General features: G+C 39.5%; 2 protein-coding genes across 12 annotated transcripts in view; both read left to right on the top strand.

Moving 5' to 3' along the window:
* Positions 1-12,372, top strand: part of prex1 (phosphatidylinositol-3,4,5-trisphosphate-dependent Rac exchange factor 1) — a 74,004-nt gene extending 61,632 nt beyond the window's left edge. The window contains exons 27-41 of one of the 2 annotated variants that reach the window (XM_072449561.1): positions 2,740-2,828; positions 2,937-3,019; positions 3,697-3,787; positions 3,881-4,009; positions 4,097-4,138; positions 5,333-5,550; positions 6,355-6,457; positions 7,834-7,977; positions 8,211-8,325; positions 8,497-8,563; positions 8,662-8,706; positions 9,313-9,488; positions 10,764-10,866; positions 11,381-11,448; positions 11,535-12,372. In XM_072449561.1, coding sequence (XP_072305662.1) covers positions 2,740-2,828; positions 2,937-3,019; positions 3,697-3,787; positions 3,881-4,009; positions 4,097-4,138; positions 5,333-5,550; positions 6,355-6,457; positions 7,834-7,977; positions 8,211-8,325; positions 8,497-8,563; positions 8,662-8,706; positions 9,313-9,488; positions 10,764-10,866; positions 11,381-11,448; positions 11,535-11,577 — 1,516 coding nt within the window. In that variant the 3' untranslated portion in view covers positions 11,578-12,372. The remainder of the gene's footprint in view (positions 1-2,739; positions 2,829-2,936; positions 3,020-3,696; positions 3,788-3,880; positions 4,010-4,096; positions 4,139-5,332; positions 5,551-6,354; positions 6,458-7,833; positions 7,978-8,210; positions 8,326-8,496; positions 8,564-8,661; positions 8,707-9,312; positions 9,489-10,763; positions 10,867-11,380; positions 11,449-11,534) is intronic. The other variant, XM_072449563.1, reaches the window with a different exon arrangement.
* A 2,096-nt stretch (positions 12,373-14,468) lies between these two features.
* Positions 14,469-25,108, top strand: part of LOC140363183 (potassium voltage-gated channel subfamily KQT member 2-like) — a 34,394-nt gene continuing 23,754 nt past the window's right edge. For all 10 annotated transcript variants that reach the window (XM_072449570.1, XM_072449567.1, XM_072449566.1 and 7 more), the window contains exon 1: positions 14,469-15,059. In XM_072449570.1, the coding sequence (XP_072305671.1) occupies positions 14,764-15,059 (296 nt within the window). In that variant the 5' untranslated portion in view covers positions 14,469-14,763. The remainder of the gene's footprint in view (positions 15,060-25,108) is intronic.

Raw genomic sequence — 25,108 nt, 5'->3', positions numbered from 1 at the left:
ACACATTTTGGTAACCTCAAAGAAAATTCAAAGGAGAATTCCACAATTGTATCTGATCATTTTAAAGTACCGTCATTTCAAGGTCCTGTATCCTGCTTAATGTATCCACCATTTCTACTCTACTCCAAACCACATACTTTTACTAACGGAGGATTGATTGTGAAGCTCTCCATTAAAAAAAACAACAACTGGCAATTAAACATGACTGGACTCTCTCTCAATTTATATTTCATTAAGAGCCCATCCCTAATATTAACACAATAGGTATTCATCTTGCCCCAATCTATAAAGTACTACAGGCCCATAAATGTTGTGGTGTGATCTGAAACTCACCAATACTACAGAAAGCAATATGTCCAGTACAGACTTTGAGTGCCCCTTTCAAAGCTCCTTGTCTGGTCTCATTCACAGTATAAATTGAAGCGGACTCGGTTTGATTGGGGACCAAAGTTGTAACATTGTCTCTTTCTCTGAGCTTGTCCGGTTCACGTTCACATTACACTTATGTCAATCAAACCATCTCCCCCTCATCTGTACATGCACTGTGTACAATATCAGCCCAAAGAAATGAAGGGAAACGTGAGGGAGTGACCCTGATCCGCGTCACATAAACAAATTTGGAGTGGAACTTTTGTGCTGTTTGGATTATTCTTTGGCTTTGTGGATCCAACCCAGAACCTGCCCCAGATGTTCTGTTAGTGGGGCAGGTTCTGTGTGTGAGCGGCTCATGAGGACAGAAAGAAAAAGAATACACACTCAAACACGAGTGCCAGGGCACCGCTCCTCCGCTGCTAAAGTGCACAGCGCTCCATGTTACACTCTGCTCAGTTCCAGCATGCACACAAACCAGGGAAAGACCCCAAAGCTGCAGTGGGCACAGAAGCAGATGTGAATCATCTGTTCCGAGCGGCAGGAGTGTGAGCAGGTCAGTTATGATGCGTCAATGAGCGCAGCTAGACATCAGATTTTTTTCTGACAATTTTGCTGTACTCTGCCAACCCTGGTTTAGACCATTTCATAGCCACTATGAGATCACAAGAATAGAATAATAAAGTTACAAAAACAACAAGCTTTTCTAATTTTACTCTTGAGTTGTAGCTTCTGAAATGCATTTTAAATCCCATCCTTACCATTTACTTTCAGGAGCCTAAAATCTTTTCCAGATGTTGGCATTTTCACCACAACTGGGAGTCTAAAATTTACTTCAAAATGCCCTGGTCGGATCTGCTTATGTCATTTGCTTATTGCTAGTTCATTCAGATGTTGCTTGCACCGTCCATTGGGCCATTTTCCACATAACCCCACCCTTCACCACCCACTAAGGCGTAGAGTTATTGGTCACTAGTGCGGTAGGCTGGTGTATAATAGATGCAAAAGTGTGGGGCGCGGCCTCCTCAACAGCCCTATCATTAGAGCCTAGGCTCGCCGGCTACCTCACGTCAATAAAATGTGTTGTGCATAGTTTATAGGAGCATGCTTCTGTGACGTGTTTACTCTTTCGGAAGGTAAATAAATAACTATTAGGAGTGGGAATGCTGGCAAATATGTAGGCGAGGAAAAGTTATGGTTTAATAGAGGAAGAGTTGGGACTGCTGAGGTGGGACAGCCAAGCTCGACAACTGGAGGTCACTGTCAGGAAAGATGTGTCACTGAGAGGATAGGCGGGACTGACTGTAAACATATAAAAGAAGACAAACTGAAAAGTAATAATTAAGGGCAAAAGAGGGAACTGCTGAAAAGACTATTTAGGGCTTAATTGTGACTGTACACCCCGGTAAAAAGCATACATTTATATTAAACATTAAATAATGTTTACAAGTGTTGTTGGCAAATTAAATATTTTGATTTGTATGACTTGCATCCAGAGCAAAGATGTTACTAAAATATTTGTGACAGTTGCATTCACACTTCTGGTAGGAGTCATGTAGCTATATTTAGATTCTACCATTGTGTGTGAGTTTTCATCTGGAACAAACACCCCATGTGCAGAAGGAGAAGCAGTGGGATATAATATAGGACAGAGCTCGAAAGGGAATTAAATAGGCAATAAATAAATTGTGCAAAACATCTCTCTGAATTCGAGGAGGAAAGCCAACACTGGTAGCAGCTGCCTTTGTTGTAGTTGGCGTGCCACATGTGCACATTCACACACATGTCAAGATCACAGAATTACTCAGCAGGAGATTCCCACCCATTGTTTTGTTTACATTCGTCCTTGGGCCAAGTGACAATGGCTAAAGAGGAAGAGGCCTGCTATTTTTCAGTTTGTTCAATTGTAATGTTAATTTAGAAAGAAAAATGACTCTGAGCTGTTTCAAGTTAATTCACCAGCCCTCCATTCACGTTCTCCTGGTGTGCAGAATCACAGCAGACTTACTGTACAACATGTCTTTAAAAGGTTTCTTTTTGAATATAAGAGCAATACTGAACTCAACAAGCTTTGGTGAAGTCATACCGAATGGGGACAAAATATTTTTAGCTTTTTTATCAGTTTAGGACTTCTGCTCTAATGGCCTGTTTGTTTGTCAAGACCTCTTTTCTTAAAGCTCTTGATCTTTCTACAAGAAGCATTTAATTAACATTGGTCTAAGTTTCTGTAAATCACAGAGGGTGTTTAGGAATATTTGACAGCGTAATTACCAGACAGAGTCTTCCAAAACCCTTTTGTGGTCAGCAATTCAAGTTTCAACCTTTTACATGTAATTTGTTTATGTGTACAATTGTTTTTGTTTGTTTCAGTGAGTGCAACAGCAACAGAGACTCTGTCCTGTCCTACACCAGCGTGAGGAGTAACAGCTCGTACCTCGGCAGTGATGAGATGGGATCAGGTAACGCTACTTCTGCGATGTTACAGTTTTGAATTGTATCCTTGGTGCCAAAATTGTTAATAATTAAAACTGACCTCCAGACTTTGTTCATTATGTTTTTTCTTGTAGGCGATGAGCTGCCATGTGACATGAGGATTCCATCTGACAAGCAGGACAAACTGCACGGCTGCCTCGAGCACCTCTTCAACCAGGTAACAACCAGCTGTGCTTAACTCGCTCTTAATGCTCGGGAAATCACTGAATCACTGATGATAGATGGGGGCAAGATGAAGAAAGCTGGCCTAACCTTCTTTGTTATATATCAGGAGTACAGGTCTTTTACTCCAAGCTGCACTAACAAATCAGATTTTTGTGGGTAACCATTTGAACGTGATTATGATCAGTTTACATCTGGACTGAGTTAACTTGTTAAGCGTTGCATCCTTTGTAAGAGATCATGTTTTCTCAATTCCTTTTATTCTCTTGATTTTGTTTCTTTGTAACTGACACACGTAGAATCCACTGCTTTGGACTTATCTTTGGATCATCATCTTGCTAATATTTTGTGCCTTTCATACTATTACATAAAGGAATGGTAACTTTATTTTGACTACTCTTTCCCAAAAACTAAAATTAATTTTGAATCTGGAGATACGCAACTCATTTTTGTTTTTGTCTTTTATTTTTTTGAATGACTCTTGTTGAAACCCACAAGAAAGTCATACTCGCCTTTTACATTGTTTAATAATTATTTTGTGGCTTGGAGTAGATTTGTATCCGATGACATTTTTGTCACTTGATTTCCATTGTTGTTGCTTTTCACATTACAAAATACAGATGATGGAAAGTTCATGATGAGTACCAATATTTACTTTTTCTTCACACACAGGTTGACGCCATAAACAACTTGCTGAAGGGATCAGTCATGACAAAGGCCTGTGAAGAGACAAAACACTTTTACCCGGACCACAGCCAGCCAGGTATAAGCTCTACTGAGAAGTTGTCGTCCTCACAATGTTATAAGCCTTACGTAACGGAACGACTGACCCCTTCCTCTGGATTTGTGTGAACAGAGTTTCGACACACAGAAGACTGGACGGTTCGCTGTCGATACATTATCCATAAAAACATCCAAGAGGACCCCTGGAATCTGCCCACCTCCATCAAAACACTGGTGGAAAGCCTGCAGAGATTTGTGGAAGGTGAGTGGGACACAGACACACAGACACTCAGTCTGAATAGATATGGTTACAATTCCAGGTTACATGTTGCTTTTCTTTGACTTTCAGATGGGAAGACCCAGCTTCTTCTGGCCTTGCTCAAGTGCACTGGTAGAGTCATTGCATAATACTCTTTTGCAAAAGCCCTATGAAAAATGCTAAAAGAGACTCAGGAACAGTTTGTGTAATCCGACTCAAGAAGCAGGAAAAGGCCTCATGGTCTAAGTATTTTAAATGCATCCAACGCTTTGGACCTCCTGCAAATGAGATCATCCATCATGTGAAAGCCCAAACCAGACATCTGCAACTCCTAAGCATTCTGAAGTAGAATATTATTTCAAATGGTTTACAAAACACTTCCACTTGTAGAAGGTCAGACGATAATGATATACAAAATGTACAAGAAAATATATGCAGTAGTAGGCACATTTTGGAAGGTGATATATTACAAAAGTAAATAATTGCATAAACATTAAGTTTAAAGAGCACTTTATGCCACAGACACAATAACCCTAAAGCAGGATAATCCCAACCATTTTCCTACCAAAACACATTATAAATTCAACGTGAGGGGTTGTATAAGACACAGTTCCCATGAGATGAGAAACTAGATGAGATTTTGGCCCGATTCATAATGGACAAATTGTTCACTTCAGCTTGCAATATTGGCTTTACACTTTGAATCAAACTTTAAGACAAACTTTATTGATCCACAAGGGAAATTACACAGTTGCTTAGACTTTTCAATACTTTTCCTAGATCAAAGACACTTACTTTCTACAGTAGAAAGTAAGTGTCTTTGACTTTCTACAGTATTAATAGTAATGTAATCTACTTTTATTTTATTTTAGTTTGTTTTGGTCATTTATTGAGTCCTTGAAATGTTATCTTCTCTTCTGCTCAAACATTAACAAATAATCTGGACTGGAAATTAACAAACTGCACATACATACATCAAATAAAATACACATGAGTTACTGAGTACATCTCCAATTGTCCCAATCTAGAGCTGCTTCACCTCTGTCTCGGCTCCTTTCTTTACAAACAAATATAAATACACAAATACTGCATTGTCTGTTCTGTCCAGAGCTTAAATAATACATAAGAGTAATTATAACAAGTAGGTATAACAAGTACTTTGACTAATAATTCATATAGATTAATGTTGAGCCCAAAAATGTTGTGCATGTCTTATTTATTGAACTGATGGTCGATATGGTAATTATCGTGACGGGCACAGTAGTTGTAATGTTGTCGTAGTAAATGTTGTCGCTTTGTCTGACTTGAATAACTTTTGGTTCACAGACACGTCTCTGCAGCTGCGGCGGGACGTGATCTTCTGTCAGGCTGTAACCGGAGCCCTGTTAACGTTAGCAGAGCAACTGTTGGCAGCTCTGAGGTGCAGGTTCAACAACGCGGGAGAGTATCAAGAAGATGGCAAAGAGACCAGCCGCAAGTGGCTCGAGCAGATCTCTGTCATCGGAGTCCTATTGCACTTCCAGTCCACTCTGACGCCCCATGTGGTGAGTCCACACATTTCTGAAAAGCTGAAAGTTACTTAATTTGGTCATAAACTGAGTCTTAATCTTTGGAAAATTCATTCTGTCTTCTCTTTGAAATAAAATGTAACTTTTCTTCTAATAAAATGTGGTACACAAGCATTAGCTCATTTACCTGTCATTAACCTAACGTTTCGGCGGCAGGATATTATTCTAGTACACCACAAGAACGGAATTAGAGGGATAAAAAGTGCAATGTCATTTACGAGATCCCATGCAAAATGTGCCATAAAACACATATTGACTAGACGGGAAGAACATTCAACACAAGAAACAAGGAACACCAAGAATAATGCGAAAACGAAACACAAGGACGATTAACAGGAGCAGAAAAAGAAAAGGCAACACAGGAAAACCTAACATTTGGACACTCTGACCACTGCAAAAGAGAAAACCATGTCATGGACAATGAAAAATAGTAGGAACAGAGGAACACGAGTACAGAAGGGGAATACGGACCATCAATCAAGACGAAGGAGCGTTTACTTTGGCTCACACATGGGACTCACTTCTCCAGAGACAGGGTCAGTTTGATAGATCTGTCAAACTGACCCTGCCTGGGAATCTGATAAAAGACATGTCACAACATCAGACCTACTGCCCTTTATTTGCAAGAATTGAGTCCCTTGCATCGTTTTCATATAATTGAGATTTGTCTTGCATATATTTTGTTGTTGGACCATTATTATACCATTTTTAAAACATAAAAACAGCTGGACAGTTTCTCCCTGTTGACTTCTTAGCTGTTGCTTTTCTCTTCTTTGACAGAAAGAGGAGCGGATCATGCTGGAGGACACCAAGGCCGCCCTGTTGGACCTGGACAAAGTGACTGTGTTCTTCAGGCAGATGGAGGACGAGTGTTTAGTTGCAAGTGAGATATTTACAAAGACTGACTTTCATTCAGAATAGCCGGCTGGTAATTAGCAGCTGGAAGTTTGAATAACTCTGATTCTTTGTGTGTGAAGCTCCTATTCAGTCCATTTATTGTGCAGATGTTTGCATCCCACTAAATTAAGATGAAATGACAAAACATTTTGTTCACGTTGCATTAGTTTGTATTCACTTATACTACACATACAATGTCCACACCTACAACCATTAATGCAACCAACCCTGTTTTCTGTTCCCTCAATGTGGTCTGAAGATACTGCTTAATAGAAAGCACTCACCCAGCATTTCCCATTCGCTGTTTAAAGTTTGCTCAGAGAAACATGCACATTTGCTCCAACGCTTTCATACACTTCTACAGCCTAGAGAGGGTACACAATGTCACCTGTATGTATAATTATGCCATTTATAAAGCTCACATCAGAACCTTTGCTGAATTTGCAATGTTTAGATTGCTACTGTGCTGGTTGTGGCGGCGCTATATTGATTTGCTAATAGCATTTTCAGCGAACAGAGAGCTGCATGTACTGTAGGTTCTGGGGTAGCGTTGGCCTTTAAGATAATTCTGCAGGATTATCACTTGATGGGTTCCTCTGGGAAAAAAAGAGTTGACCCTTTTAAGGTCTCAGAGTAAAGCTATCTTCTCTTGTGAGAGTGCAAAGTGTAACAGCATTTTAAGTAGTCGACTCAAATTATTCTTATTTTGCCGTTTGTAATTTAGGTTCTTTGGTTTTTTACATTTACGATTTATTCTTAGTGATTTTATTTACAATACATCCAACAATTTTATTTTGATTTCTAAGAATATTCTTTTTTTTTTGTTTTTGTTTTTAATAATACGTTTTTGGCCCGAAGGGTTTCTTAGACGGGAAAGGACAGCGTGAAATGGGGGATGAAAGATTCAGCGGCCGGCTGCACTTGGAGCCTGGCACACCCGTGCTGCGCCATAACTCCTCAACCACCGGGCAGCACACTCTTAGAATAGTCTTAAACATGTTAATAATGCAAGTGGCACAGTGGTCGACTGGTTTTTACTTTTCTGGGATTGACTCCGTATGTACAACCCGCATATATAATGACAAATAAAGAACCTTTTAAGTACGTAACCTTTGCAAGTAAATCAAACTGCCAGAGCAGTGTGCTGGTTCTTTTAAGTCTTCCACATTCAACAACTGCCGTCATATTTGCTCTAAATCTGTGAGATAGTTTTTTTTTATTTGACATGTAGAGGACTCTATTATTGCTATTGTATGTTTTATAATTGGCCTTTAAAGGTAACTGCTAAGGTTTTATCATCTGTAAATGTTGATGTATTGACTTTGATGTTGAACTTGTCCTTTTTGTCTCCGATTGTGGCAGATACCCCAGTGTGTTACCAGGTGACGGGCAGTCGGCAGGCCCTGAGGGTCACCCTGTATCTAGACAGCTGTCACTTCAATGAGCTGCCCAGCCGACTGCAGAACGGAGGCAGCCTCAAGCTGCACAGTGTGCTCTTTACCAGAGGTGAGACTTCATAACAAATACAGAGTGGAGCTGAAGCTTCTCCGTTAACTTAATCTGAAAGTGTCTGTACAGTAGTTGGCAGCATATGTAAGGGTTTACTGCTGCACATAGCAAGCTGGAAATGTATGGTACAACAGTGTCCCCTACTGGTGAAATACTTCAGTTGCACGTTGTGAATCATGAATTGGATGCACTTTAGTATACATAATGTTGTATTTTTCTCCATTTATCAGCTCTGGAGCGCCCTGAAGGTGTGTCTCAGGCCGAGTATGTGGCGATGGAGGAGTTCCAGCAGCGTACTAATGCGATTTCTTTGGAGAAGGTCAAGGCCTACTACCGCAGACTCAGGTGGGCTTGGACCAGACACACTCTTTCATCATTGTTCACTTTTTTTTACTGGTAGTAAGAATGGAACTGTTATCTGTAGTAAATAGTTTGATATTGTGTTGTATATTTGGTATTATGGCACAGTTATATAAAACAATGCACTTGAATCATAATGGTATTTTATTCCACCAGGGGCTTTTATTTGGAGAAGTCCAACTTGCCCACAGACACCAACAGCACAGCAATGAAGATTGACCAGGTACATCTGAACTTGTCCTATACTCACTACTTACTACTTTTTCAATGCCATTCTGTGCCCTATCTGTGTGTAATGACCGAATATAAATGCAAGCACAGATACTGGGCCGTGAAGTTAGAGACGTCCAACCAAGCATTTCAAAAGTAAGCCCACCTGGTGTGCTGTGATTGGAACCCCTTTAGTTCCAGATCTCTATAATAGCTCCCACTAACCGACTAGTCTGAGGAATAGAACTCCTACTGACTTTAGCTGCTTTAGACCATAATTAAAACATTAATTTTAGATGAAGATGAAAGACTATTCCTAATAATAAATAACTCCTTACTTTATATGAATGTAAAATACAACAGAATGACAGTTAAAGTGTAAAATAAGCTTTTTGTTGCTCCCATGAGGTAATATGGACAACATGCATTGTATGACAGTTAGTGTCTGAAGCCACATTTGAGTTGATGTTACTTTAGGTCAGCACTAGTTTCCGACTTCAACATTTTTGTTGCTGGTATGTCACACGTGTACCATAGTTATTGAGTGGTTCCAGACACTAGCCCTAATACATAGTCTAACATTGTAGTATGTCTTCAGTTGAATTAACAAATGTAATTGTTCCAAACCTACAACAGCATTTGTTTATGCAAAACATGCAGTATTTATTTGAATACATCATGTTTCAGTTCTTCGGACTACAGTTTCACAGCATTCTTTCTGCTTGTAATCTTACTTAAACATTGTGCAATCTTTTGCTTCAGCTGCTGCGTCCCCTGAACACCCTTGATGACCTGTGCCGTCTGATGCAGTCCTATGTGAATGTGCGTCCCAATGGCCAGGGTCACCCGTCGGGTGTCAGCGTTCTGTGTGTTTCCTCAGAGCTGTGTAACCGACTAGGAGCCTGTCACATCACCATGTGTGGCACTGGCATGCAGCGGTGAGTTGAGCAGCAGTATTACAGTAATACTACACTGTCTACCAGATGATTCACTTTTGTACTACGCCACTGAAGTAAACCTGTTTTTCAAATATCACAAGGTTTATATATGGGGAAACAATGGTGTACATTGTCTTTATGTGTGTGTAGCCACAGCTGCCCTTGGGGCTCAGTGACAGGAGGAGGGTCAATCAGGATATGTTGGAGCTGCTGTCACCTTTTAAAGTTATATGAAATAACATGGCATTTACTGACAATGTTATGTTTAACTTGGGACTTTGCTATGGAAAACAAATTATTTAAGAGTAAAGGCTGACATACTAGTAACATTTTTGTCTCACTTCTCCAGAGAACCGGTCAGACTACTCTTGACAAGATTATTAGGTTAATTGATGATCGCAATTATTCAGGTCACAATATAATTCTAAGAGCCAAAAAAGAATAATCATTACAGTTTTATAAACAAAATCAAGTAAAATAGACTTTAAATAACTATACAACATCTAGCTTTTTTTTGTGTCACTTTTAACTTTATTTTTAATTACATTTTGTAAATCTGGTCACAAACTTGAGGAATAGTAACATAACATTAGACAAGGGGAATGAAAGGAAATTAAAGATTTCACTGTTGGGTAACTGTTATTGTGAATAATCGTTAAATTGTGATGTTTCCCCTCACAATTATCGTAACATTAAAACTTTGATATCATGACATTCCTACTCTTGACCCAATTTACATGAACCAAATAGACAACAAAGGGCCAAGAGACGTTCAAGGGTGTTTTGTAATTTAGCATTAGCACTAAAACTTTGTAGCTGTAATTGCAAATAACAATGGCTATCATACATATACTTTTTGGTAACACAGATGAGCGACGTCTCATTTATGCCAACATTTGATACCTGCTTATCAATCTCATCAGCTCTTGGAAGCGATGCAAGTCTGGGCCTGGTTAGTAGTTAGTGGATGGGAGCGCGCTGGGAAAAGCAGGTGCTACAGTGGGACAGCAGTGGCTGCCATTGTTTCCTTAGACAAGACGCTTCAGCCACATTGTCTAGTATGAGTGTAAAAGGTTTATTGCCATTGTCAATGAACTTGCTTTGGTGATTCGGTGCAACATAAAACGATGAACAATTATAAAACAACCTATATAAGTCAGAAAGAAAAAAACAATTAAAATCGCTATAGGATAAAAAAAAAAAATAGACTATAAGATAAAAAAAAAATAGGACAGGACAAAAAATAACAGGACAACTTGTACTTCTTTTTTTCAGATGTACTCTGAGTGTGACTCTGGAGCAGGCTATGATTTTAGCCAGAAACCACGGTCTTATGCCTCGCTGCATCATGCAGACAATGGACATCATGCGCAAACAGGTATATTACATTTACACATCTGTCTTCATTCATCACGCAAGCAAAAGCAGCTTTATGAACGTATCTATTATCACATTGTTTTTTATTTCAAATAATATCCGCTTATTTTTCACCAACTGTGTGTCTTCGTTTGCTTACAACTGTAATTACTTAAATCATTTAGTGTACAAGCAAATTGTTATTTTATTTTATTTATTTGACAGGGACAATACAATCATACATAGTTACAAAAAAAGCTTGCAGCCGATGTGATGCACACAAAGTTTATAGCCAGAGCTAATTTTCAACTTCTGTCCCTGGTTGGGCTTTTCTAAATCCCCCTACAGATATAAAAGGCATTAAAACACATTTCCATTATTGTAAATAAATCGGTGATAAATATACACATCTACACAACTCATTAAAAAAATAAAAACATTCAATTCAATTATATGGTTTGTCTGCTCTTCCATATATTTGGTTCTGTATCATGAGCACTAATGCTAGAAATGAACCATATCTCTTTTTGTGTCAGGGAACCAGAGTGGAGCTCTCTGCTAAGAACCTCAAGGTAATGGACCAGATGCCTCCCACAGCTCCAAGGTACTGTATCCAACCACTTCAGGCACACACCATTTAGTTGCTTATTAGGTTACAGTCTGCTTATCGGATCTTCTCTGTGTCCACAGGCTTTTCAAGCTGTGTTTACCACCATCTGATGGAGAACTTTAAGGCTTCAGAAGAAAAGAGACTGAAACGGGAATGCAGCTTTTTTTTTTTTTTTAAATCAAGAGACACTGCCTAAATGCACAGGGACACAGGGATCCAGCATGAAACCACTATATATTTGGGCTAATATAATCAAAAATGGGGCTTGGAAGCATTTTTTATTGCCACAAAAGTACCTCCACTGGATTTAACTAAACAAAGAATATATATGTGCCAGTCTTAATCAGAAGATATGTGTTGAATTCTAGCTGGACCAACTTCATCTACCTGTGCGCTAAATCCTGAATCCAGAACTTAATTTTGCCTTGGACTGCAAAGTTTAAAAAGGGTCTAATTTCTCTTGGACTTGGTGTGCAACAGGGCTCCATGTTAGGACCTACTGACTTCTTGAATGCGCTTATATTCACATATGTGTTGTGATGAAATAGACTTAAAAAGAGGAAAGGAACAAAAGGAGAGGCAGGAGACTGAGCTATAGATGGTAGAGGGCTACGGGGCGGCCTGTTGCATGTGCTGACTGTGCAATTACTGTAGGTTTGTGACAGTACTGTATTACTGCACTATATATGAAGGATAGTTATTTATTATACTTGGAAGGAGCCTGTTGCCCCTCACTTATACTGTTTCAGGTATCTAAAGGATATAAAGCATTCCAGCCGGCGTATTGAACAGTATTTAAAGGACCAATGGCATGCTGCCTGTGTATTTTTAATTATTTATGTCTGATTTAGATGACAAGAAAGTGTTAAGTTTATCTTCAGGGAGCTCAAGAGAGTTTGTGTACTTTCTGAGTAAAAATACATTTCAAAAATTAGACAAACAAGATATTGGTAGATGATGGGTTCCCACTTATAAGTCAAAGCAAGAAATTGGGAAATGCTAAATTTCTTCTTTATTTTATAGAATATTTTTGTTAAAATAAGTGACCACTGGGTAGACCCAAGGTCTTAATATTTTCAAACTCAATACATTTGATTGTATTCCATTCGTAGTACACTGCCACTACTTTATTGGGGCGTCTGTGCTGTCAGACCTTTTTATTTTACTTTTTTAAAATGGCATTTTAAGATATTGATTTTCCGATTTCAAGATCCTATTATTATTATTATTATTATTATTGTGATCATTATTCAGAAGTATCATAGACTTACTTGGATTGAAGTTGTAGCTAATCAAAATCAGGACAAAGGCAGATTAACTGAGCAAGTTGTATATTGTAATTTATTGGCCTAGTGACAAAGTAACTGTTAAATTATTAATATATTAGATTAGCTGAATGATTACCTTCTTGTGACTGGCATTTTAAATTTGTATTTTATTTCATATGGTCAGTAGAAATTCTATCAGTGCTCATAGGTGCATTCAAGTTGCGTGTTGAAACAACTTGAAATCTAACTATGAATAATTATGTAATCACATTTACCTGGTCTCCCATGAAACTGTTTACTCAAAGTCTTAATGAGTACAAGGATTGGTCTGATCTAATCAGTGTTAGAAAAAAAAGTACTGTAATACATGTAACGAAAGGGACAGAATTTAATTTTACTTAAAATTTTAATTTCTTGTAAATAGAAGCGCAAAACTGTCTTACAGTGCTATAACTTAAACTGGATTATTTTTTTTGTCATATTGAGTATATTAAACATTTGTTTTTTATATTGGTGACTGAGCTGCTGTTTTCTCAATAGAACATAACTTTAGTCATAGATGTTCAGTTACTGGACTCCAGTTGACATGCTGCATCCATTAGACACTCAGTCCTTTTTAATTTATTCCTCAGAATGCAGTTCTCAACTTGGTGCATGAGCATGACCAGCTCATCTCGCCCCTCAAAAGCTCCCAATATGAGAGGTCGAACTGGTCCTCAGTCTGACCTGAGCTAATGTCTGCAGCATGGACAAACCTTCACTCATTATGTTTGTATTGACATTATTCTAATGTTGATTTACTGTACATACTTTATTTGCAATTTTATTTTGCCTGAAAATAACTGTACAAAGAAACCTTGTTGAATCTTTCTAAAATTATCATTGTAAATGGATCTTAACAATACAGTAATAAAATGTTCATGATATAATCAGTGTTTTGTTATGCTATTCTACAAAACTGCAGTGTTGGCTTTGTTCAGCCTTGGACACAGAATTATTCTATACTTAATTTTAATTTAACATATTTACAGTCCTCTTTTCAGTTTTACGCCCTGACACAGTTTGCTGCTTCTTCCAGCAGTAAGCAGCATCTGAATATTGTATGAGAGTTTCAGAGCAGTTTCTCTGAGGGCAGGTCCCTGAGCTTCAGCACAGCACAGTCTTAAAATGAAAGCATGTATGCTGTTTTTGTGCTTTCTCATATTTTGACGCCATTGTCTTGTTTTTGTCTTATTCTCAAGCCCTTGATCTAAAAGTGCTCATCTTTGCTGTAAATGTGAATGCTCTCTGCGGACTGCATCAGCACCGCCCCTGGTATCAGCACATTCCCCCGGCTCTGACTGTAGCTTTGACTGTAGCAGGGCTCTGACTGTAGCTCTGACTGTAGCGGGGCTCTGACTGTAGCAGGGCTCTGACTGTAGCAGGGCTCTGACTGTAGCCCTGACTGTAGCAGGGTAGAAGGGCTCTGACTGTAGCTCTGACTGTAGCGGGGCTCTGACTGTAGCAGGGCTCTGACTGTAGCCCTGACTGTAGCAGGGTAGAAGGGCTCTGACTGTAGCTCTGACTGTAGCGGGGCTCTGACTGTAGCAGGCCTCTGACTGTAGCTCTGACTGTAGCAGGGCTCTGACTGTAGCTATGACTGTAGCAGGGCTCTGACTGTAGCTATGACTGTAGCAGGGCTCTGACTGTAGCTATGACTGTAGCAGGGCTCTGACTGTAGCTTTGACTGTAGCAGGGCTCTGACTGAAGCAGCCCAGAACAGTTAGTGCAGTGCGGGGCAGGCAGCTGAGCAGATGTTAGCTGCAGATTAACTCCAGTCAGAACCCTGAACCTGCCCTTCCTTCCTGCTGTGCGTAAAGTGGCCGGAAGAAGGAGCCGGACGGGAGGCAGCGTGCGCGGCGCAGTTACTTTCCTCGCGGGGGTTGCACTGGTTCAGTGGCGGGACCTGCTCTGACACACACCCCAGCTCACAGCCCTGACTCCAGAGGCCGGTGGTGATGCGTCCGTGCAGCGAAGGCGCGGACTCCAGCCCCACTGCAGCATGGTGAAGAAGGCACTCAACGGCGGGGTGTACCCAGCCCCGGCCGGGGAGAAGAAGCAGGTGGGTTTCGTGGGTCTGGACCCCTCGGCTCCGGAGTCCAGTCGGGACGGGGCGCTGCTCATTGCGGCTACGGACAGCACCAAACGGAACAGTATTCTCAGCAGACCACGGGCCAGCATCTCCGGTGGAAGACCCCGACCGCACAAGAAGAATGCCAGCTATCGCAAACTCCAGAATTTCCTGTACAACGCGCTGGAGAGACCGCGGGGCTGGGCGTTCATCTACCACGCTTATGTGTGAGTTTGACACCAGTCCGGCTCATTGTTGTCAGTAGGGTTTTGAAAGGGGCTTTTGGGGTCTCATTTGGGCAATGTAGAGCGCGCAGGTTGCCTGGCGCAGCAGGGGTTAAGTTGTCATGCTGCCAGACTGCTGTATGGAGGCTGGGATAGGTGCACCCCGCCCGCAGGACGCTCACTATGCGGGAGGACGGTGGCCCCTTAACTTAAGCAAAGCACTTTTAAAACAAATACAATAAAATGCATGATATGGGTATTTCATCTCGTTTCATTAAGGAAAGGAGATAAGAAGTCGACAACAGTTCCTATTGCCAAGATCCTTGTCTCACTCTGTAGCTTATGATCTACATTTCTTATTTGCACCACATCTGTGTGTGGACAGAAGCAGTCTTGTGTTTGTAAAAAGAGCTTTTAAATACCTTGATTAACATGACTACTCTCTTGCATAACCCAGGAATTAAATTATAACCATATTATATTTTCTCTGCTACAAAGATGCTTACACTTTTCTATGTCATTTGATTTGTTTTGTATTTGCAAATTTAAATTTAAATTTAAATTGTTGCAATCACAAAGCCTGTAATTGTCCACTACAAAGAACAAAATAGTACATCCTTATTAATAAAATAAAATGTCCTTCTGAAATTCATGGGATTCTGTATTATTATCAGTTCATATTTCAGTCTACTCTCAAATGTTTATACTCCTGGAGTTTACAAAGTGCACTCTGTACAGAGTCCTACTTTTCAAACATAAATTGCAAATCTAATCCCAATGACAATTCGATTACTGTACCAAATTGACTATATGCATTACTATATGCTTCCAAACTGATTAAGAATCTATGTTGGATTTAGAGAGTCAAGAATAATACACACAAGCAAGAATGGAGTAAAGTGTATAATGTAAGGTAGAAATTAATGGTAGAAAACTCACAAATCTTTATTTTATAACCACCAATCTGCCTTTTAGAGAATTTAATGAATGTCTAATCTCAAGCTCTTCCTTGTATAACCATCTGAGGTCAGCTAGTTATTTCTGGTCAAATGAGACATAATATTTGCATCATTGGTTAGCCATGCCTATAGCCAATGTACATAACTGAACTTTCTATATAGTGGGCAAAAACTGATAAAGAAAAGAATAACGTAAAGTCATACTTCACTGTGATGTAATAAATCGCTGCTATTAAGAGATTAATGACACAAATACAGTAACACCAAGAGAAAGGCTTTGTATTTGAGCCTAAACCAGCTTGGACCTTTGCGGATTAATGCTGTCCCTGATATAGTCGACCCCAAACGTAAAATCAAGTGAATGGGTTTCAGCACTGGACAGCTCCTCCCCTGATTACTGCAGTTAAACTGAGTCTGCAGACATTCAAAAGCCAGATGGAATTAGACCACCGCCTGTTAATATACTCATTCATCATTCTGCAAGATACTGAGGTGTTCTGGAGAAATGCTTTGTCAGTTTAAGATATCAAGAGAAGAGCAAATACTGGGGAGTTGTGTGTCATAGGAACAGAGAGCAGACATTGAACATAAGTGCAGCCCTGTTGCATAAAACTAAGCGGTTACAATAAAAGCAATGAGTCATTAAATAGCAGACAACAGTGTGAGTAATGCACAAGGACATTCAGTGTATTACATAATACCACTGGGATACAATAAGTGTATCTGATGTATTGAGGTACAATATTTATAATACTGTAGACTAATCAGCAAGGATGAAAGTGAATGTTTCAAACAGCACACACACTTAAGTAATTGGCTCACTACTAGATGTGTGACACTTTAATGAGATCTTAAAATGTATCTCATGTCCCCTTTACATGGTCTTTGAGCGCTTCAGTTGATGTGCTCAACTTGTGTGCCCAAACATGAATTTATTTGTAGTTAAATTTGTAAATGGTCTTTACTAACTTTAGAGTGCATTTTCATTTACATTGCCTCCATAAAATTATGTCTGCATGTCGAGAAATATGGAATTTTGTAGAAGATGTGGATGTTGCCGGAATGTCAAAGCAAATGGTAATTTGTGTGTTCTGTGTTGGTCTTTTCCTCCCTCTTTGGCTTTGAAAGATTGCCTCCTGGACTAGTTTGTCTGGGTTTGGTCATGATGCTAAATAGTAGTAGAGAAAAGCCAAATGTCAGTAAGACATTTTAGAATCAACGCCATTTGTCACTAAACAGGATTATTTGAAAAAAATAAAATATTATAAACCCACTACATTTCATTTGTTTCACTGTTCACCTCAAAGTATACTCCCCATTCATACTCAATGCTCTGTAGTACGCAGCAGAAATGAGTATTAAGGTTTCCACTGCACTTCCAACACCCCAACATTTGAGACATGACGCTCAAACAAAACACACTTACCCAGAATTCCCATTTTGGCCAGACCGAACACTTCTGAGTTATTCACTCAAAACATCCACTCAGCCTGCACCCCCTCCGGTCTGACTTTTGGGGAGGCCACAATATTCACGGCTCTTTCGGGAATATTGTGACGTGTAGTGTTAGAATTTTATATATTGTATTTTATGAGTATTATTTTATGAGTCAGGTAGGTCCAAGTGATATATTGTGCATGTGGAGCCTAGTTGGGTCATTCTTCTGATGTATTTGGGCCTGTGTGAACTGCATAAAGATGGATGGATCTCCAGCTTTTTAAAGAAACTAGTGCTGTAACTGTTAGCTTACTTACATTCAAACATTTTATATAGGCTATAAATGGTTATAATATTTTGAATCTTGCCTGCCAAACATAAAAATCATTACAATCATATTTTAGAGCTAGAAATATTCATAATGCAAACAGAAAAGAGTCAGTATAGTCAGATACAGAGGGAATTGTGTGAAAAAGTGTGTGAAAAGTGTGAAAAATTAGCGATGCTATAGAAAGTTTATTTTGGTCAAATAGAGGGTTTCTTTGTTATGAGTCTATTCATTAGTTTCAGAGTGATGATAGATTTGGACCATTGCCACAGCAATTGGCAACTGAAAATGCATTATATCTTATGAATCGCAGAAAGCCTTATAATTGTCAGTTGTTTGGTTTATATTTATAAATTTGTCTGCATATTTTGAGACCATTTGTATGTGTTTTTAATCAGATAAAAATAAAAAAGAATCTAACGCCATAATCACACTGTCACATCGCCCAGCCTTAGTTGCAAAGTGTCCATTGGAAAGACATTCGCTTTCAAACGTATCTCTATCTGATTTACTAGCAGAAAGCGCTGGTCCCTAATGGAGTTATAATACCTGTAGATTAGCAAAGTGGCAGGAAGTTGACATGTACATAAGACTGTTACTGCTCAGTGCTGGTCACAGATTTGAGCTTCAAACTAGTGCATTTGGTGTATTGTAACTAGACTCCGTGTCTTTGTCAACTAAGGACATGATGGTCTGTGCTGTGGAAAAGATGGACCTTTTCTGTCTACAGGAAAAGGTCCATCTTTGCCACCGTGTATTTGCAGAGTCGCAGATATTGCATATTCCACTGTCCTCGGGGTTATTGCCGTAGTACAAGTATACTGGTGATAAACACATGGGATAATGAGTAAAGTCACCCTGAGTTCTCTGTGAGCAGCTTTGGGGCCGAGCCTTAGCCCTCCTCCATTTCTCTCGACTGTATACATTATTCATTGTCCACACACTCTTCATCTGTGGATCTCTTTGTGTCTCCCGGGTGATTTATAAAAGTATCAGGTCTCCGCCGCCTCTTATCGCAACTCTGAAGCTGGCATGTGGAAATCCAGACCGCACGCTTGGAGAATTTATTTAGCTCAAAATATGATAACTGTCGTAAGATAGCCGGTTCTGTCAAAATAAGTGACCTGAGTAGAATAGCTTGAATGTCAATGTTGTTATCTGAATCTTTCTTTGGCAGCGTTTTGTTTGAAGGATGTCCTGGACTTTCTTGCAAGTTTACAAATCAAGGACTTTTCCAAAACTATTTAGTTAGATTTTCAGACGTATCTCAATTTTTTTTATCCTTTTAATTCTAGGTGGACCTTCTAAAAACTGTTAGCTTAGTCATACTGTATCTACTATTTAGTCCCTTTATTCACTATATGTTTAGAAATATGAACAAGTGGCATTTTGTGGTTCTTTCCCCTGATGATAATAATTAGATCATATTTTGCAGAAATGTGACAAAATGTGCATGTTTTTTGGTTGAGGTTCAACTATTGCACAAGTGAAGGGACCGCATGGGACTACACAACAATACCTCAATCTAAACCGTATTTTTTACACTTATTTTCATTAGAACCTTTTGGATATTAAAATGTTAAAATACACACTTATATTGTGTATCTTCAAAACAACCTTTACTATTCAATGCTATGGCTACAACTCTGCTCTCCTACTCTTACATGCTACTGTTTAGGGATATCCCAATCCTTTTCTTTTATATATTTTTGACGACAACATTCAGCTTATATTGTGGCAATCCATCAGAAATATGCTAAAACATTCCTTATTCAGCTTTTGGGTTATAATATAATTTGCAGTGAGTAGTTTAAATTATATTGTACTTCCCTGTTAAAACATTATTTGTGTTCTTTTGTCTGGCCGCCCTCTGCTCTGTCCCTGCAGAAGAATGTTTCTGTAAATACTCCATATAGTATAACAGTAATGCGATACTTTTGTTTGTGTTGTACAATATACGCCTGTATTGTGTATTCGGTGACATGTACAATATCAGATAATCATTACAGAGCGTCTGAAAGTTCTTTGTGGTTTAGTTGTGACGCTTGCGAGCGTCTAAGAAATGTATTATATTGACTAATCTTTAATGCAGGAATACATCTTTATTGACGATACAGTATTTCTTACAACATGATATTGACAAGGGTTCGGCTTTATATTATAATACATTAAACAACGCAGCCTTTCTACAACCTACTACAAAGATTTTCCTTATACTGTATCATTCCTTTTCTTTAATAAAGTGCAGCATCTTTACTTTCAAAGACGTAAGCCACCTTTCACCACCGTGTAATCATCATGTGATTCACACTGAAAATGCTAAAAGAGGCACACAGCTTTCTAACTCGTGAAAAGAACTGACAGACCGTTCATCTTTAGCCCCTCCTGTCAGCGCTGTCTCGATGCTGAGTCTAGCATTCTCTGTTCACCACACTGATCAGAGAAAACAGGGAGGAAATTATCTATTGACAGAAACAAATGAGAATAAATGTCCCTGAGAAGTCGTCCAAAGTCATTTGCGGCAAATTGAGGACGTGCTCCACTTCTCGACTCTATCGTGCTGAGCTGGCCTGGCTAAGACCCACTGGGAGCGGCCCGAAGAGTCATGCGCACAAGCAGTTGACAAATGTAGAGGGGATCGAACAGGGTTTTTGGGGCAATGCTTGGCCCTCCCCATATATACATACAACACATAAGATACTGTATAATGCCCTGGCAGGGAAAAATGAGCGATGTGCTGGAGGTGCAGAGCAGGATATATGAATCTTTTCCCTGGAGTCTAGACTCTGGTGGAGTTGAAAATAAAACCTGAAAGAATATTAAACTCTGTAAAGGTGGACCTGGTGTTGCGCAGATGAGACAGATGAGTTGTCTTCCAGGCTGGAGCTCCACTATAGCTTCACTACTCCAAGCGTATACTTTACTGTATAAACAAAAACACACATTTTACGTTGACTCATTTTTGTTCAGAAAAGTCTGCATTAAAACTTGCGCACTCACCATATCACAATTGGGACTCAACACTGTCTAAACCAGTAACTAAACCTGAGCTAGACCAGGACTAAACCAGGACTAGGGATGTCACAAGTATTAGGTTAATCAACAACTGGGATTATTCAGGTTAATATAATCGTAAGAACCAAAAAGCAAATTAAGTATATTTAGTTCACTTTAGAATTTTTATTATACTAGTAGTAGTAATTTAGTAGTAAAATATCTGACTGTTTTTGTCACATTTAACTTTATTTTGTATTTCAGAAAGTTAATAATTTTAATTACTAGTTAATTAATTTTATAATGCCGGTCACAAACTTGAGGAATAGTAACACGTTGGACAATGGAAATGAAAGAAAATTTAAGATTTCATTTTGTTTTGTCACAATATCAATAATCGTGAATAATGGTTAAATTGTGATGTTTTCTCTTACAATAAGAATATCGTGACCCTAACCAGGACTAGAACAGGACCAAGCCTAGTCTACATCTTCCCTGACCAGCCAAAACCACACGCCTTGAAAATACTTTAGAAAGACATTTTAGTCTGGAATCATATCCTGTCTCCCTGATTTCCAAAGAGCATGATTGACAGGCTGGTCAACCAATCAGAGACACGCTTGGTCTGTTTGTATCTAAACTAGACAAAAGGGAAAAAGGAAACAAAAATAACATGAAGGACTGAGAAACGATTTATGCAGAGGTGAATTAAGTTAGAGTATATATTTTGTTCTGAATGTTAAGAGAACATTTGAGAGGAGACGTATTGCGCATTTGAGAGACACGTGCAGCCGTGGTTGGACCGTCCCAAGTTAGTCGAGTTTTTGACATTGTTTAATGGTCCAATTCCAGACTGTTCTGCATTTGAACAAAATGCAGGAGGTACTGGCTCGTCAGGCAAGTCTACATCAGGATGCACCCCAAAGTGGCTTTGTCATGTTTTAATTAATTTACAGATGGATTAATATGGAGAGCAAATTGTTAACTAATAACATTATATTAGGGGTGGGACGTGGCACAAATTCCACAAAATGAGACTGGACATGAGGCCACGAAGTCAAGGCAACACAAGATTGGACATAATTTATCCTAAATAAATTGTGCGCTTCAGTTTAAAATTTTGGCATTACAATTATTCCTGCCACTGTTGCAATGCTTTTTGGAACTTCTGTAGAAGTATATTGATGTAATTACAAATTTGTACAGCAAGGGGGAAACTTGAGTTATTTAAATTTTAATGTTAATTCTGTTTTTATCTCAATGGGACTCTCCTGGTTAATTAATGGTTTATGGTATATATTCTTTATTTTCAAATGAGTTTTTAATTTATTGTCTCTTGTCAACGATGGACACAGAGCATTTTTAAATATTTCATTCATTCCATTAACTGATCAGTGGATACAATCTGGAGTGTGTGAGGAGTGACGTGTGAACACTATGGACACTTTGGCTCAGACTGTTCTGTGGTGCTGAGATGATGTGAAGTGTTTCATGTTTACAATGTCATCTGTTAGTGGCTGACCATTAACTTCTGTGGTCCACCATTAGAGGATTGTTGTGCAACTGAGGCATTTTGTGTGCAGCTTGCATTATCTCAAACCATAAGATCCTGTCATAATTCTACAAAATCACATCTGGAGACTCAAGACTTACTAGTCTATGTGGGACTTGGGTCACTCACTTCCTTGAAAAATGTTATTGGATTACTGTTGAAGTCAAGCCCATGCTAATTGGGTTGGACTCGAAACACAACCAAATGCTATTTTCATTTGCTGTTGTACTCACATGAGGTGCATACTTTTGTTGTGTACACTCAAATGTTTTGAAGTGTGGCTGCTGTGATAGGAAAGTGTATGCGTACGTCGAAAAAAAATCAACAACAACATTATGTCCTAGAAGAGATAGAATTGTTATTCAGATTCGTCATGTCATATGATTCCTCTGTACCAATAGAAAGCTCCGGCCTTTCCCTCTGCCAGAGACCATTCCAGGAGGAGCAGGACCATTAATCAGACCATTTGGTCTGTGCTGTTGTAGGAGGCAGAAAGGCCTGCGTTTCCCTTCTAGCTGCAGATAAAGAATCATCGATCTGTTCTGCTCAGCACAACAACCAGGCCAGACTCACTCATCATGCTAAATTTAGACCACAATGTACCTTGATGGAGAAGAATTCACTGAAAAGGGGCAAGGTGTGTGAGGACCCTGTGCTCACACTACAGCCCTAAACTGTCATCCTCCACAGTGTTCCAGAGGACGGTCTAACTTACTGCACTTTACTCACAATGTGCTCCAGCGCTCTCCATTCAGAGGCAAAATGATCCCATCACATCTGCTTTGAATTTAATCTAGACTTCTTTCAGTGCATGAGGCTTTGATAAATGATGGACATACTTTTTAGATAGAACCAAATACACACATACAAACTTATGGTGTGTTTTATTGCTTACTTATGACCAGAAAAAGGTTTTGTTCAAGTTAGGTTCAATATCCAAGCAATCACAGTTACAGAGACATCCTCGTCTCGCTGAAGCTCTTTGTGAGTTAAAAACATGGAGCCGAGGCGCTGTCAAGGGTGAGTTTGTGGCTGCTTCAGGGACACAGGCCTTGTCCTCTCATCAGTGGGCGGCTCATTAGTACCTGTTTATGGGGCTGCCAATGTCCTCCTATTTGAATAAACTACTCACTAAAACATGCACATCGAGTTTGTGTTTTCTTAGTTCTTCAGAACATGGAGTTACAATCTGGTTTGGGAATCTGAAAGTGATGATTGAACAATTTCCTGGACAAGCCCCAACTTTGCGAAGATTGAACAGATGTACAGTGACAGTTTAATTAATCAAGAATACCATTTCATTAGGCTGTATTTTACAATATACAGCTGTATAAAAGCTGTGCTACAAAACTATTATATATAGAATCAGATTTATTGCCATTGTCAGTGAACAATTCACAAGCTAGAAACTTGCCTCCGGTGTACACATACAACATAAAATATTGTATAATAATAAAAAAAACTGTAAAAAGTATAGACTATGCTAAAATAAGATAAAATAAAATAAGGGCATGCAAAATAATAAGAAACTTTTCTTATGGCGGGGTGTTCTGGTCTGGATGGACCGTAGTGACCCGGCTGTGATCCAATCTGCACATCCCAGAGCCCTGAAGACATACAGGTCCTGCAGGGATGGAATTTGTTAATAATAATAATGCATTAAATTGATATTGTACTTTTTTACATTACTACTGATCTCGAAAGCTAAGCAGGGTTTGGTCTGGTTCATACTTGGATAGGAAACTGGTGAACACACAACAACAAACCGATATTGTGTCCTCACGCAAGACACTACTCCCACATTGCCAAGTATGAATCTGGTGAGTGAGTGAATGATTGGTGGTGGTCGGATTGATTGCCTTGCAGTAGTAATGTAAAAAAGTAAAAAATTTAATGCATTATTATTATTAACAAATATGCGAGTGAGGCAAGTCCTCAGAAGCCAGCTCAATGGTAAGAATAAGTCCCAGGCAATAATTAGCAATGCCCTGCCAGTGATCAGATATCCTGCAGGAATAATCAGGAGGCCGAAGGAGGTGATACAGACCACAGATGTTAAGACACGAAAGCTCCTGACCATGTATGGAGGGTTCCATCCCAAATCCAGCTCCCTGAGACTGTACACTAGCCGTAAGGAAGGAGGCCGGGGACTAGTGAGCGTGAGAGCCACTATCCAGGACGAAGCATCCAAGATCCACAAGTACATCAAGGGCAAGGCTCCTACAGATGACGTGCTCAGTGAATGTCTAAATGTGACCCCCAAACTGGAGGAATGGCTTGAGCAGATCTCAGGAAAAACATCAGACATCTCGGCCCAGAAAAGTGCAGTGCTAAGAACAGCAAAGATACTGCACAGAACCCTCGAGCTCCCAGGCCTCTGGTAGAGGACCTGAGCTTGAAGGAGGATAAATAGAGACTGCCCGCAGAGGGTGAGGGAGAGGTTTTTTTTGTTTTTTTCAGCCATTCAGCCAGTAATTGCAAATGGCATTACTGCAGCTCAGTGTTAGCTTCACCACTCGATACTGCCAAGTCTGCCTGGCTCCATGCTACATGTACGGTGATTTATGTGATCATCTTCTCTTTTAATCCTGCATGATCACAGTGGCATGTGATGTGGTTTAAGTGACGTTCCCATGGGGTGGTGTGTGACAAGAAGAAGTCGCGGACACTGTTCTGTACTTTTCGAAGATGTTTAATACAGATAACAGCATCAGATAACAGGACAGCAGAAAACAGCGCCCTGGGTCCGCTGGTGATCAGGAAGACGAACCCCCTCTCTGGG

Source organism: Eucyclogobius newberryi, unplaced genomic scaffold (genome assembly GCF_026437365.1).
Source record: "Eucyclogobius newberryi isolate DKJ021-1_F unplaced genomic scaffold, fEucNew1.0.hap1 SCAF_17, whole genome shotgun sequence".
Lineage (NCBI taxonomy): Eukaryota > Metazoa > Chordata > Actinopteri > Gobiiformes > Gobiidae > Eucyclogobius > Eucyclogobius newberryi.
The sequence above is the reverse complement of the archived record's forward strand: the minus strand, read 5'-3'. Positions and strand labels throughout refer to the sequence as shown.